The following is a 14,904-nucleotide window of genomic DNA, read 5'->3' on the forward strand; positions in this document are numbered from 1 at the left end:
TTTAAAAGTTTCATATGATATTTTATTGCATTTTTATATTTCTGTATAAAAATACATAAAATTTAAAAACAGGAATGTTTTTATGTTGCGTTTATGTACACATTACCTGTATCCAGATTTTTCTGAAAGGAGATTTAATGCTGGTAAGATTTTATGCATATATTTAACTAGAGTTTAGCATATCTGCTAGTATTTTCAAATATGGAAATTTCAAATTTTCTTTCAGAATCCACAAGAATTTAACTAACTTAGGAGCCTGAGCTTTTTTTTAGTACTGTAACAGAAAAATATTAATTTAGATAGACATTCTGTATGTGTTATTTTCATTTTCTTGATAGAAGACAAAGCTAACTGAGGTGACAGCTTGCTGATGACACTATTGTAAAGCTGCTGAAGGGCATTATGGAATTGGGTAGCACATGAATAAAGCAATGAAATTCAATGTAGATAAACAAAGAATATATCAAAGCATAAGAAAAAGAATCTTAATTTCACATATCAAATGACAGACTTTGAACTGAACAGGATCTCAGAGTTATGGCAGATTTTTCCACAAGAGTGCGGCCCAGTGTTCAGCAGTGTTTAAAAAGGCAAATCAAATGGCATACAGTTCACAAAAGAGCAGGAAGATGGAACAGCTTTCATGTAAGTAGACCTGGGAGAGAGAACTGGAGGGCAGACTGTGTAATTGTGGCCTAGATAAGGACAGATTGTTTGTTGTCTCTTCCAGTCCAAGGACAGGGAACATTAAGGGCCAATACAGGAATCAGGTTCAAAGAGAGAAAAAAAAAAAGGAAGGTGTTCTTCAGACACTGGTTATTTGAGCTCTAGAAGTACTTGCCAAAGGATATTGTGGACAATGCAAATTTAAATGGGTCAATGGGAGACTACACAAGTTTATGAAAGAGAGATCAGCTTTATTTCCTTATTCTTGTTTAAAGATTTCCTAATGCATAATTTTTTATGTTCTGCTTTTCATCTTTCATCGTGCTTAATACATTTTGACAAGTACCATACAGTTTATTTCCAAACAGAAGATTAACAGTGTGGCATGCTAAATAAATACTTCCCTCTGAAATTATCCTAATTTCTAATAGCTCCATCATATTGCTTGGGAAAAATGTTGATAGCTGCTCTACAAGACCTTGATCACAAGGAAAGTCGTAACTCTACAAATGTTTACTCAGGAGTTAGCAAAAGATACTATTAACATAAATAAAATATAAATGTGCAAATACTTGCAGGAACATAAGTGTCAAGTGGCCTCTAACAAAGTTAACGGCATACTTCAGGCATAATTAATAAAAGCTGTAGCCTGTATCATGTATAAAATTATTACTGTGTATCAGACATGGCGGCTTAACACTCTTAAATTTTCTTCCCCGGTTTTGCAGATTGTGCTGTGTTTGGATTGTGATGACAATAAAGCGGAGAGGTGATTAAATTTGCTTTGGTACAACTTCTTTATTAAAAAAACAAACGAAGAGAAAACAACCCAACGAAAATCCAAAAGACCACGAACTGCTCAGCGCTCCCCCTCACGGCCCTCACCGCCCTCAGCCCCCGCCACGGCCCGCGGGGCGGGGCTCCGCCAGCGGGGCGGGGGGAGCGTGGCCCGTGATTGGCTCGGAAAGCGGCCGGCGGCTCACGTGACCGCGGCGCTCCTTATAGGGGAGGGCCGGGCGCGCGAAGAGTGGTCGTGGTAGGAGTGCGCGCTTGGGCGTCTGTGTGGGAGCGGCCGCCGGTGAGCGGGAGGGACGGAGCGACGGAGGGACGGAGCGACGGAAACGGCGGTGGTGGGCGCTGGGATCGGGATCGGGATCGGGAGACGAGTGGGACGGAGGGACAGGGCTCTCCGTCTTGCTTGAGCCGCGGGGGCGGGGGGAGCGGGCGCTCGGGCTTTCACGGCCGCATTTGGGTGTTGGCGCGCTCCTGCCTGGCTGCTCCCATTGGCCGCGGCGGCGCGCGCGGAGGGAGGGGTGGTGCGCGCCCCTCTGGCGGGAGCGGGACGGGACGGGACGGGGGGGGGCAGGGATGTCTCGTGTGTCCCCCGTGTCCCCCCTCCCAGTCGTTTTGGGTGTGCGGCTGGGCCTGCCCCCGCCAACCCTGCGGGAAGGTCCGTCCGTGAGGGGTCATGTGGCAGCGCCGGTAACAGCGACGCGGGGCGCTGCCTTACCAGCTCGTATCTCGGTTAGGAACTCCAGGAGAGGCTCCAGAGGCTCTAGAAGAGCCTCGTCACCCCGACTGACTACTTAATGCTGCCATAAAAGCTGATAAACCGAAATCGTAATGTACTGTAACTAGTGTCCCCCGAACTTCGGTTGCAGCCGAATGTTATGTTATTTTTTTTACCTCTTTTTGTTGCTTTGCAGTTGATCCTATGCATTCCAAAATGAAACAGAAACTGACTGCAGAAAAATCATCAGGATCTCTGCAGGTATGGGCTTTAAGGCCTTGAAGCTAGTACCTGCTGTCTGATGCAAGCTTTATATCCACCGAAGAAATACAAAGGAATCTGTAGCAATGTGCTTCCACCTGACTTATGTTTAGTTGGCTTGAGTAACCTCCTGGCCGTCTGTGTGGCTTGGGAACATGCTGTCCTTCTTGGGCATATGTGCTTATGACTACTTTTTTTCCTGTTGCTCAGCAAGTCCTTTTTACTTTGACACTGAGCTTACTGTCTCTCCATGTGATTTTTCCAGGGTTTATTTGGTGCTGGCTATGTGCCTTTGGCTACTGAATCTGTCTGGCTGGTGAGGGGTTGTAGAGTAGGTTCTGTAGTCTGTCCTTTATAGGGATGAACTCACAAAGAGTTAAATCTCTCTTGACTTGAGCATACTTTAGCTGAAGTATTCAAGCAGGCAGATTGGTTTCTAAAGTCACCTTCCTGAATCGTGGTTACCTTAGAATTGGTGGAAATGCTTAGAAGATTTAAGTTTTTGAGGGTTGAGTGATAAGTTACTAAAGTTTGTACCTATTCTTGGTAGGCCCTAATCAGAATTGTACAAATACAATTTGTAATAGAGGCTAGTAGTCCTCATGTCAGGAGGCATATTGATTGTAATGAAAACCTCTGGTATTAATGAAAATTGCCAATTGATAAGTCTGACTTACACACACAGCAGTCTTGTCCCGTAGCGTCTCTACTGTATAAATTCTTCAGTGTGGCTTTTTGCACTTTCAGTGGGTTAACTCCAGAATTGGTCAATAACTTCTTGGCAGAGTGTACTTAACTAACCTTCAATAGCAGCGAGTGGTGTCTGACACACAGTGTGATTCTTGTTCCCACAGCAGTTAATGTTTGTCCTTGAGTTGAACAGTGGGATAATTGGTGGCAGAAACTACCGTGGGAAAGGCAACTTGTGTCATAGGAAGTGCGGTGTGAATCGTAACTTTCTCACGCTGGTGTGGCATTGTGTTCTGGCTATTCTTGCTTGGTTGTCTGCCATTGTTTGCTATCCCATGGTGGCAGTGTAACCAACCCGATCAGAAAGCCTTAATGCAGGAAAGAAGTATTTATGCATGATAGGAGGGGTGATAATCATACTGTTTAGACAAAGCAATAGTCTGGATCAAAGCAGGGAAACTTTTGATCCATTTTAATGGATAATCAAAGTAACACAGCTGTTTAAGTGAGAACCACTTGATGGTGTGTTCTCGGGTAACAAAATCAGTTACTGCCTGAAGTGATGTGTGTAACTTCACCACCTAAACATGCAATTGCAGTCACTTTTGTCTCTGTCCCCAAAAGTCTAATGCTGCTGCTCTCAAATGCAAGTTTCAGAGTTTCAGCTGAAGTTCAACACTGTAACTGGCCTTCAAATATAGTCAGAATATTTCTGCTGTAAGACCTGTTCAAGTTCTGTTATGAAGGGTGTTTTCTAAGAGGCAGGGACTGAACATTGCTTCATGAGATTAAGATCTCTCTCTGCTACAAATAACTAGATCCCCTTATTTACAAAAGCATTAACATAGACCACAGTGTCATATCTTTGTCTTGAAAAGAGTACCCATGGGTTATCATAATGGAAGCATGAGTAATTCCTAATTTTCAGTTTATGTAAAGAGGAATGGCAACTGTCTGAACCATATTTGTCTTTTTAGAAATACCTCACAGATACCACATGCACTGCTTCCCCAAGACGGACTCTTAAAATGATTCAGCCTTCAGCAGCAGGTAGCCTGGTTGGCAGATATAATGAGGTATGAACTAAAAGATAATCTGTAGATGTGTAATTATTTTGACCCATAGTGAAATGCTTTTGAGTTTTTAGCTGAAAAATATCTGAAAAAGTTTAATCTACTAACTAGTGTGGCACAGCTTAAGCTTTCTATTATTTTAGTAATAAATTACATTAAAAACCAGCAACTTCCCAGTACTTTGGGAAAATTTCTGAGGCATTTATTTTGTTAAATCTATCGATATCAAGGAGCATGATGGTAAACTAGACCTATAACGTGAAGAAAGCAGGACTTGTAGAGACTTATTTGCAGTCATGATTGAGCAGACTTAGAAGTCTGTATTTCTATAAAAGCTGAAATGTTGCTCTGAAACTAAACCTGCCTGTGTTTTATACAGAAGAAATCTTCAGTCAAAAGGAAACTCTGGAATAACAAGTTTGCCTCAAAGGCTTGTAATGCTGAGGTGCCTGTGGACAAGGAGCAAGAAAATGAGGATGGTGTCATTCAAGCTGTGGATCTCATGATGAAAGGTATGTAGTAACTTCTGAAACATTTTCTTGCACTTTAAGTGCTATGCTGCTATTGGAGTACAATTGAAACAGTTTCTTTGTCATTTAGATAACAGCTTTTTGGCTTTTTGTAATGCCTAGCAGGAATTGATGATACTTATCCTCTGTAGTTTAATAACGTTAAAATATCTAATATTTGAGTTTATGGCAACCAGTAGCTGAGAACCATTGTATGCAGCAGTATTAAGAAGTCTTGTAGTTTGTTACCTTGGCTGGGCTATAAGCTTTCAAGTGACTAATAATTAAGTTGAAATGAAGGCCTGTTCTGGCACAGTGTGCTGTGTGTGCAGTTTCTCAGAACCATTATGCCCAGCATGGACAGTGACTTGGGAATAAGACTTCTGTCTCCCACAAAGTACACAGTAAGACCAACATTTGCAAATCTTGCAGAGCCTGCTGCCATGCTTGAGGCAGCTTTGTGAAGGCACTGTCTGTATAACCATTAATGCAGTGTAGCATCTGTTTCCTGTAAGGTTATGTAATTAGTTGTAGTTTTACAGCTAAGATCTGAAAATGCTATATGGAATGAGTTCTTAGTATCACAGCTCATAGGATACTTGAGTGTGTTAGATATTGTCAGGTGTTCTCAAGAATTTCAGTTTTAGCACAGACTTACTGTAGCCTCTTACTTCAGGAAGTCCTTCACCTCAGTATTGGAAAGAAGTGGCTGAAGAAAGGAGGAAGGCTCTGTATGAAGTGCTTCAAGAAAATGAAAAGGTAGCTTCTGAAAGATAACTACTTCACTACTGGCAATTGTCTTCCTCTTCTAACATTTTGTTATTTGAACCAGTTGCACAAAGAAATCGAAGAGAAGGATGGTGAAATTGCCCGCCTAAAAGAAGAAAATGAAGAACTCATGTCCCTTGCTGAACATGTGCATTACATGACCAGTGTGATTGAGGTACTTAAAGCAATTTTCAGTTAATGTTGTAGAATGAAAAAGTGAAAGACCAGCAAAGGTTTTTATAATGAATCATGACTTCTGTTTTGGGTGCTCATGTGACTCTTCATTTTAAATTGCTGCCTGACCTGTTTCTTGCAGGATTGCTCTAATTCTAGAGGCATAAAGCTCCTTCTAGGGGATGAGTTTTTCCCACTTTAGAACCTACAGGAGTAATGGCAAAGTACTAAGACTGATGCTTTCTGAAGGGGGGATTAATCTACTTTTAACAGCATTTGCATATTGGAGATGGTGACAAGGGAAGGAAAGGTTCATCTTCCCTTTTTTGAGATGACTTAAATATGCTTATATATATATATAAAATATACTTAGTAGGTTGTGTGAGACTGCTGGCTAAATGAAGTGCCTGTATGTACTGTATCCTTTAAGGAACTGAACTTGAAACAGGAACACAAAGTAGAGCAGTGAGAGGGAGAAAGGAACACTATGTTCTTTAAAGTCGAGGTTTCACTGAGGCATTGTCAGTTTTATGGCCCAAAAAAGGCTATGCATAAAGTCTGTAAGGTTCTTAAATGTGTAAATCTCAAGTTCCCTCTGAGAATTCCTTGGGGATAGGTAGTTGTGTCACTAATTCCATGGCTCCTCTATCAGGAATGGATTCTCTGGAACAGCCTCTGAAGCTGTAATAAATATATAGATAACTTGACCATCAAGGTTCCATGGCTATCAGCTAGCTTATTTTGCAGGGTTGCAGCTCTCAACTGGGATGTAAAGCTAGGCAAATATTTTGATTCTGTGATGACTAGACTGGGGAGGTGGAAACAAATTGAAATATTATTGAAAGCAACTTGATTAATCAAGAAGTAAACTTCATCAAATTAATTTGCAATTAATGCAATTATTTAGATCAGCCTTGAAAGACTGCTTATTTGCTACACTTGAATTTTTTTTCTATTCAGGGAGTACTGCTTGTTAGTGATAAATCTATGGGCTGAAATTACATTATTTGAAGACTTGAACTAATGTAATTAGAAACTTCTGTACAGTTCTTCAACAGCTAAGTTCACTTCTGAGCTTCAAAAACAGCCTGTAAAAGTCCAGTTTATCTTCCTTAGATCAGGTTGGATGAGGAGCTTTTAGTTTGAAGTGCTACAAACTGCTGAGTCTTATAGTTCATCTAGACTTAATGTAGCTTCATTATCCCTGATTAAAAATTATGGAGTTAATTGGTTGTACAGTAATTTTTTTCTGAAATTAAACCTATATGGTATTATAGTAAATATTTAACTTAGGAAGCAGCTTCCCATATTTTAGGTTGCCTAAGGTAACCCATCCTATTGAAGAACCTAAGAAAAACTTAACAGTCAACAAAGCAAATGTGGTCTGCAAGTTAGAGGTAGTAATTTGAGTTGAAATTGTATTAAGATTTTTGTAAGTGACGAGTGTTTTTAATTATATCAACAACCTCCAAATGAAAGTGATTAGCTTGCTTAATTCAGTATGCAGAGTCTTATTTCATTGGTTATTAAGGAGAAAAAGTATTAAGTTCACTGTCCTCTGTTTCTTTGTAGAGGCTAACTGGTCAAGGACCTGAGAATCTTGAGACACTGGAGAATCTGACTCTGGAGGAATCCAGACAAAAAAATGAAGAGCAGAACTGTGGAGATGAGGAAGGGCTGTCACAAGTATCATCTGGCTTAGGGGAGAATAGATCAGATCTTGCTTCAAAGGAAGCAAACCATTTGCAACTGGAATGACAGCCTTTAAATAGGCTTATGTATGTGGCTTTTAATTGCAGACTTCCTCTTAAAAGGATATACTAAACCTTCTCAGGTATAGACACTCTTGTGGAAGTGTTACAGATGTTGGTATTTTTAACTGGCATTATGTGGCAGTGGGAGTATCTGGATGCTGCATGGAAAACTTACTACAGGCTGCAGTAGTTACTTGTATGAAATGCACATACTGTGAATTTCAACTGTTGTGTAAATACCTTATCTGACATAATTCATGAACATTGATAAATAAATCTTTGCCTTACCAAAACAGCCTCTTAATTGACTGGGGAATGGCCTGTAGATGGAAACTTTCAAGTTTTTTAGGGAGTGCCTGGGTAGTTTTTAACTCCTTAGATTTGCAGAATTCTGGAGAACAGAGTGACTTTTGGTGGATGGGGGGGTAACAAAAACTTGTATGCTTTTTTGGTGAGGCTTCAGAAAGACAAGAATGAGTACTAAGAGTCAAAATTTCAAGTTTAGTTAGATTTATGCTTTTCAGGTGTCTTAAATAATTTCCTCTGCCTTTTAAAGGAGCATTTTGCAAGTTGTAGAGATGAGAGCTTCAGTAGAAACTATTAGACCATCTCTTTTACTAGTACATTCATTGGCTTATAAAGAGAAGGTGTTCTTGATCACAGTAGCAGCTGTGCTGAAAATCAGGTAGAGACAAAGCAGCCTAGACTTGAGAGCTATGGTGGAAGCAAAGTCAATGCCTGATATTTACCCAGAGATGAGACACTTTAGTACCAAGGTAGTTAGGTTCTGAAGAATTTACATGAATAAAAAGCAGTCTTTAAAATCTTGAGCACCTTATCTGGCACCTGCATGGGGTGGGGCTGGAGAGTAAGTTGGATACAGGTTTTCCAATTGCAGTTGTTCTGTAACATATCTAAGGATATGGTGGCCATTGCCATAGCTTGAGAAAGGCTTAAAGTTGAGTGGCTTTCAGGAGGCAGAGAGGGATCCTGGTTCATGGATCTATCTGGCCTTGCCAAAGATGGTTGCTTCAGGGTATGTATGAATGAGTCTTTGGAGCTATCAGATTGGCACCTTTAGATTCCTTCTGTCTTGCTCCCTGTGGCTGATTGTAACTTAACAGATATTTTGCAGCTGATTTCAGTTGTGACATCCAGGGAATGTCAGAACTATTGTAGGAAGTAATATTCCTCTCTGGCTTCCATTTCACCTCAAGTATGGTAACTAGAAAATGAGGCATCATGTTTTCTTAGGAACTTGGTAAATGAAAGATTGCACCTTCCAGTTTGTGCTCTAGAGGGTGCTTAGACATATTCCTTTCCATCACAGATCAGAAAAGGTGATAAAGGTGTGTCCTTTAACTTGCATTTATGTTTTCTTTAAGAAAAACAACTGAATGCTTGGTAATTGCTTTGTAGAGAACCCTGGGTTATCTCCTCAAGAGAAATGGATAATACTTGTAAAGTGACTTACACCTCTCCTGTCTCAGATTCTAAGCAACCTCCTTGACAAAGTAGTTCAACAATAGTAAATAAGGAAACATAACTTTGTCTTGATATAATTGTTTTTATGCAGTTCAGTTTAGTTTAGGTTGTTCACAGTTAAGTGTAGTTTTTTTCAGAGGTGGCTTTATTTTTAAACATCAGGGATATTGCATTTGCAGAGACTGTAGAAGGGAAGGAAGCACTGTGGCATAACTAGCAGACCAGGCAGACCAATACAACAGAGACAGCAAGTGCAACTCTTCCACTATCTCACCTCTTGCTCTGTGAATTGCTATAATACAGGTGCTTTTGTTGGAACACAAAACTGCCAGAAAACAACTAATCCAGAATTTGTGTGCAGTATGTGTATCTGTCTTATCTTCAGGTTGCTCAAGAAGAACGCTTATTAGGTTTAAATCTTGTGCTTTTTCTGGATTGAGCTTATTTAAGTAACAAACAAGACAGGCCCTTGAGAAGCTGGAACCTTACTTCTGTTGTAAGGAATAAATCATGGGAGTTCTTCAAGTAGGCTTATGGATTTATTGCAGCATTTGGTCCACCTGCAATAGAATAACTTCTTACATCAAAAAGGCATGTACCATTCAGTAATACATCCTAGTGCTTCAAACCAAGACTACTAGGGTTTTATTAAATGTAACTTGTTAGCAGAGAGAATAGTTTGCTGTATAAACTCCTGGAAAAAAAACCATGCTGCAGGAGAAGGCTAAGCAGGAGAGCCAAACTGTGCCATAGTAATAAACCCCATATATGTTGCTTTGTCTTTGTCACAAACCTTGATGAAACACCGTCTATGCCTATCATATCAGTTATAGTAATGTATGAAAGTGGTGTCAGAAGTTTTATGATACTGCATTAATTGCTGTTTAAAAATGTTCTAAAAGGGTCAAGTTTTGTTTATTGTTCTAAAAATTCCGGAGTGCTTTTTAAACATGCAAGCAGTAGCATTGTTACATAGTAAGTCTAGGAATTTTGTATTCACATGTAAAAGGCATGTCAACTGTGTAAAAATTATACAGAGATTTGTGTGATTAGTTCTCTTACAACTATTTGACATTTTATTTTTGTTTGTAGGGAAACTCTCATTTACCCCTGCAACATAGCTACGTAACAGCTGAAAATCAACATCACTAAAGACAGATTTCATATCCAGCTGAATTACAGAGAATGTTCTATCTAGCACAATAAAGTTGTCAGTTCTAGAACCTAACTGCAGAATGTGATTCTTTCTGAGAAGTCTTAATGCTTTTGTACACCAGTGTTTAATCAGCATGCTGACTCCTTTTCACTGCAGAGGATACGGACACAATCTTCTCTTTCATTGAAGTATCCTAAGGCTGCATCTACTATGTCCTAGCACTTCTCCTATAAAATGTGCAAGTCCAAAGAGGACAATTTCAGACATGGAAGAGTAAAGTGTGGGGAGATGGGCTGTTTGCAGGTGTCAGATGTTTCAAGAAGGAACAGCTGTGCAGGGACTAGTAGGGGCAAGCAAACCATGGGGTGGGTGGATGGTTTATGTGAGGAAGAATTCATAATTGATTTTGCAAAAATAGCAATTTTATTGTAAACACCTATTGTAGTGACGACATCGTGTGGAGAAGTGAATTAGACCATAACTGCTTGGCTGAGCAGCTGAAACTCGGTGTATGGCACTGGATTGCTTATGTGAGTGCCTGCAGCATTGCTGTGTGTTGCAGCCTCTGCATAAGTAATGAAGTTGGTATTCTGAGGAACCTTGGTTTACTGCTGTTTGTCGATCTGCCAGCAACTGCCTGTAATGAAATGTGACTGGGCCATGTTCAAGGTCAAACCCTTGGGTGTGAGAGCACCCCTATCATACCCCCAGGGGCACCACAGCCATTTGAAGTGGGGTGCTGCAGATCCTATCCTCAGGATAATTCCATTGCAAAGCAGGGAGCCATACAGAGTCCGGCAGTTCTACTGACTCCTAATTTTCAGTGCTTAAAGTCAGCATTAATCTGTACATAATGGGCTGTAGGATAGGATCAAGCTATAGAGGATACCTTTTCTGAAGGTATAGTGGGCACAGGAGGAATCTTGCCAAAATCGGTGTGAAACTGTGCAGCCTAACTTATGCTGCTGCTGTAGCTAGAGCAGTATAGAGGTACTATGGGTTTCTATATACTGGGCAAAATGCAGAGAGACAGTGAGAACATGGCAGGGGTAGTGAAAACCACTATAGCTCATGAAAAGCATCAGGTGAGGATAAGCCACCACCAGGTAAGCCCCTTTCCCAAGTGTGCTTCTGGTGAGCTCCCCATCTCTTCCATCTGCACTGAGCTACTTTGGTACAGGAACGTTTTCCTAAAGTACTTTTCTGGGGTGGCCCAAACCTTTAAGTTTGTTTGAGTCAACCTGCTGTAGCCCTAAGAAAAAGGTTTGGTAATTACTGCCTGCTGGTTCCTTCTTTGCTAGTAGGTAAGCATCCGTCTTGTGACAATCACCTCTATGCATCTGATTTTTCCTTCTCCACAAAGGAGAGCTCTTGCATTAATGTGCTAGGAAAAGGCAGCACTGTCAGCTCTGTGAGCATAAAAACATACATGGTATTAGACAAATACATGGTTTGTTCCTTTTTATTTGCCTTCAGGTTTTGGAAGTTTTAAGGTCTGTTAACTTTCTGAAGGTTGTAATGAATCATGTTAGAAGATGATAGTTTTATTTAGTTTTCTAAAACAGTATTAATGCTCAAAGTGAAATTTAGCCTCTATGCATCTGTATCCCAGGTTCAACCTTGTCCTACTAAAATTCCTATGGATTCCCTTACTGACTTTATCGAGAGCAGGATTTTCTCCTTCCTATCTGGTTCTTAGGAGCTATATCCATGGTTTTTAATAGTCATAACAGTGTAGGATATCAGCTTTAGGCTAACGAACTTCCCTGAGGGTGGCTTTAAACCACAATGAAGTGAGATACAAACTCCTTTTGGCATGGTACCTCTATATGTGAGCTGCCCCACGCTCTCTGCAGCTTTGGCTCTGTGCTCCATACGCAGTTCTGCATTCCCTGAGGTGTGTGCCGTAAACCTCGATGTTTGTAAGAGGAAAAGGAACGTCTTCTGTCAGAGGAGAGTCTGTCTTCACAAAAGGGAAGAGTAATCAGCAGAAGTTTGGTAATAAACCTCTTCAGCATATTTTCTGCTAGACCCTGTGGAGCCTTTTTTGATAAGTATCTTGAATGCTCTGAACCTAAACTATGAGTGTGACAGTGGAGAGGCTGCTTATGGAAAGAGTGACTATACATATGGACTGATGTGCTTAGTAATTAAAAAATAATCTTTATTATAACTTAAATGTGATAGGAAATATGGTGAGTACAAATGCCACAAAACTAAAAGAAAAAAAATTAAAAAAAAAAAAGCAGAAGTTGATACAAAAAGACATGTTGAAGGGATTCAGCTGGTGGGACAAGTGTGATATAAAAACCATAACATGGCTATTTCACCTTCTGCAAAAAGAGTTTATATCGCTCAGTAAACAAGTAAGCATTTTGCACTGTACAAAATGTACTTCTTTAATTAAAGGAAGAATATATATATTTATAAATATACAGATATGTACATTTTTGTAACATTCACAGTAAACAAACCAAAACAAAAATGACCCCTGCCTGCCAATGTGTTTGGCTCACAAGGTTTCCTTTTGATGTGAATTGTTTGCAATATTTTCTATGTCGTCTATGCAAATTTGGATACTTCAATTGACATCTAAATAGCATTTCATGCATAATGAACACAGTACAGGAACACTTTTCTGTTAAATTCTATTCACCTCCTCTGTTAATTTAAGGCTTGTAATCAACAGTTTGAAACACTCACTGCCTTTTATCCTTGCAGTGCAGGGAGGAGAGATGCATTCACTTCTCCCTCTGTTTCTTACTGCCTCCCAGGTCCACTTTAGCTTGTTCTAGTTCTTTATATTGAAATCACTCTATAGAAACTATGATCCACTAATTAGGGTATATGAAATCCACTCCTGCCTGCAACTTACAGGACAAAATGGCTTGGGGAACTTGTGCAATTAGCTGTATTCACTCCTTCTCAGAATAAATAAATGCACTTTACCTTTTCATTTAATTTTTAGAAACCTACATGATTGTTTGGTTCCCCCTCACAAATCTCTGGATTAATGATGGTTTGTTGCTGGAGGGCAATAAAAGACCAGTGGAGGCATTTAGAATGAGTCACCAAAGTGACACCTCCCAGGGTTTACATCATGCTGTTTGTGGAGGCAAAACTTGAAGAAACTTGCTCTCTATTTCATTACTGAGACGCAACTGAGAAAGCTGAGCAGCATATCCTGCCACTGGAGTGTTGCAGGGAACACTCTTGAAGGGGAAGCTGCTTTGCAGTCCTGCTCAGGTGGCCTCTTGATTGTCCTTGTTAGATACAGTATCGCATGTCTCAGGTTTTCACAACAACTTCAAGGAAGTAAATATAATAGGAGAATATATGAAGATGCCAAATTCTAAAAACCTCGCAGAAGTTTGTTGAGGCTGAATAACTGCAATTACATTATTTGTTATGAATCAGTCAAGAAGGTATTTTTCCTCAGCATCCAACTAACTGTTCCATCATGAGCTGCGATGAGGAGCCAATAGGAACCCTTAAGCTGGATTTTAGATTTTGCTTTTCCTTAAGAAGTCTGTAAATTGCTACGTTTGGAAACACTTTTAGAATACTTTGAAGTTTTCCTCCTGCTCCCCACACTGAAGTGCAGCTCCATCCTACTTTAATGCCTGTTGAATATAAGCAGGTTCTTTTCCATCTAAAAAGCTGTGGCAGCTTCAGTTCCACGGCGGCTTCCAACTTTAACAAATTCCCTGGGAAATTTGTCCAGCTGTTCATATGCCAGTCTCCCATCTTCACCTGAATGCAAAATGTTAAAGTATAATAATGTATTACTTCATTGCCCTACAGCATTTTAAATACTGAGTTTTCTGCTGTTAGAAAGTAGTGATTTGCCAGTAACTTCTTGCCCTTCTTAAAATTTATCTTGTGGAAAGCAATTTCGGAAATTACTTGGAAAATTAAATGTGCCCTGATTGTTCAATTTTTTTTTTTATTTTGTCATGTAATTTGCTTGGTTGTCTAAAGCAAAACAGCAGCACACGTGGCTTGTATGATTAGAAGACAGTATCTGTACACTTGTCTTCCTGAATGACCTAAGGTACTTGTGTCAAGTCAGTTATGATATACTTGAGGCAGATGATATTTATCCACTTCTGCCTTGGACAATTCAAAGCTGTGAGGGACTGAAATGTTAATGTTTTAAACATTGTCAAAATTATAAAAAGCCTTTTTGTCAAACTGCAAGAAGCCCACCCCTGCCATCCCCACCTTCTGAATATGCCTCCTGACTGGAACTTGGACTGTGACAGGGAACTTGAGATAAGACTATTGTCTAATTAGTCTAATTATCTCAGGTCTGAAGAGAAGTAAACAAGGCTCATCAGGTGGTGGAGGAGAAGGGTTTTGGGTGCGTGATGGCAAAATCTCTCCACACTAAACACAGTAAACTGCCCACCCCACCACAAGAAAGACCACATACACACAGGACATTCATGTGAGAGGCAGCTGAGAAGGGTCATAAACCATCAAAGACCCTCAAAGCACTCCCCAGACTCATTCCTGGGGCCTTCTACCACCAGAGGACTGCAGGTGATCCAAGTGAGGCAACAAATCCAGAGCCTGTCGCAAGAGAGTGCAAAGCTTCCCCCCACCAGGGGAGGTGCCTGGGCATCTCCTGAACGTATATTAATCCATTGGACACTATGCTTTGCAGGACCCTCACCACTAAGAAGACTAGAAGTAGACTCACGAGAAGCCACCTGGTTCACAGAGTGGTGATACATTTTCTATTTTAATCTCTCACTTTCTTTCTCCCCCCCCTTCTTTTTATCTATTTGTTTCTATCTCTCTCTGCCTCACATCTACTATTAAATAAAATCCATACTATTGGCTTTGGCATATA

General features: G+C 40.2%; 2 protein-coding genes across 5 annotated transcripts in view; one reads left to right on the forward strand and one right to left on the reverse strand.

The window, feature by feature from the left end:
• The first annotated feature begins 1,643 nt into the window (after positions 1-1,643).
• On the forward strand, positions 1,644-10,118 carry GMNN (geminin, DNA replication inhibitor). 4 transcript variants are annotated; one of them, XR_001874477.1, is made up of 8 exons: positions 1,644-1,744; positions 2,373-2,437; positions 4,105-4,203; positions 4,580-4,712; positions 5,386-5,468; positions 5,542-5,652; positions 7,224-7,485; positions 9,983-10,118. XR_001874477.1 is itself a non-coding variant. In XM_017813223.1 (7 exons), exons 2-7 carry the CDS (start codon positions 2,381-2,383, stop codon positions 7,407-7,409), a joined length of 669 nt encoding a protein of 222 aa, XP_017668712.1. In that variant the 5' UTR covers positions 1,644-1,744; positions 2,373-2,380; the 3' UTR covers positions 7,410-10,118. The 4 variants fall into 4 exon arrangements, 3 of the variants coding, with proteins under 3 accessions (XP_017668712.1, XP_017668714.1, XP_017668713.1); XM_017813223.1 differs by having other exon boundaries at positions 7,224-10,118; XM_017813225.1 differs by having other exon boundaries at positions 4,583-4,712; positions 7,224-10,118.
• A 2,068-nt stretch (positions 10,119-12,186) lies between these two features.
• The window catches only part of FAM65B (family with sequence similarity 65 member B), a 68,681-nt gene continuing 65,963 nt past the window's right edge, over positions 12,187-14,904 (reverse strand). Inside the window, exon 22 of the mRNA XM_017813222.1 lies at positions 12,187-13,799. Coding sequence (XP_017668711.1) covers positions 13,699-13,799 — 101 coding nt within the window. The 3' untranslated portion in view covers positions 12,187-13,698. The remainder of the gene's footprint in view (positions 13,800-14,904) is intronic.

The sequence above is a fragment of the Lepidothrix coronata genome, unplaced genomic scaffold (assembly GCF_001604755.1).
Source record: "Lepidothrix coronata isolate B3197 unplaced genomic scaffold, Lepidothrix_coronata-1.0 Scaffold40, whole genome shotgun sequence".
Classification (NCBI taxonomy): domain Eukaryota; kingdom Metazoa; phylum Chordata; class Aves; order Passeriformes; family Pipridae; genus Lepidothrix; species Lepidothrix coronata.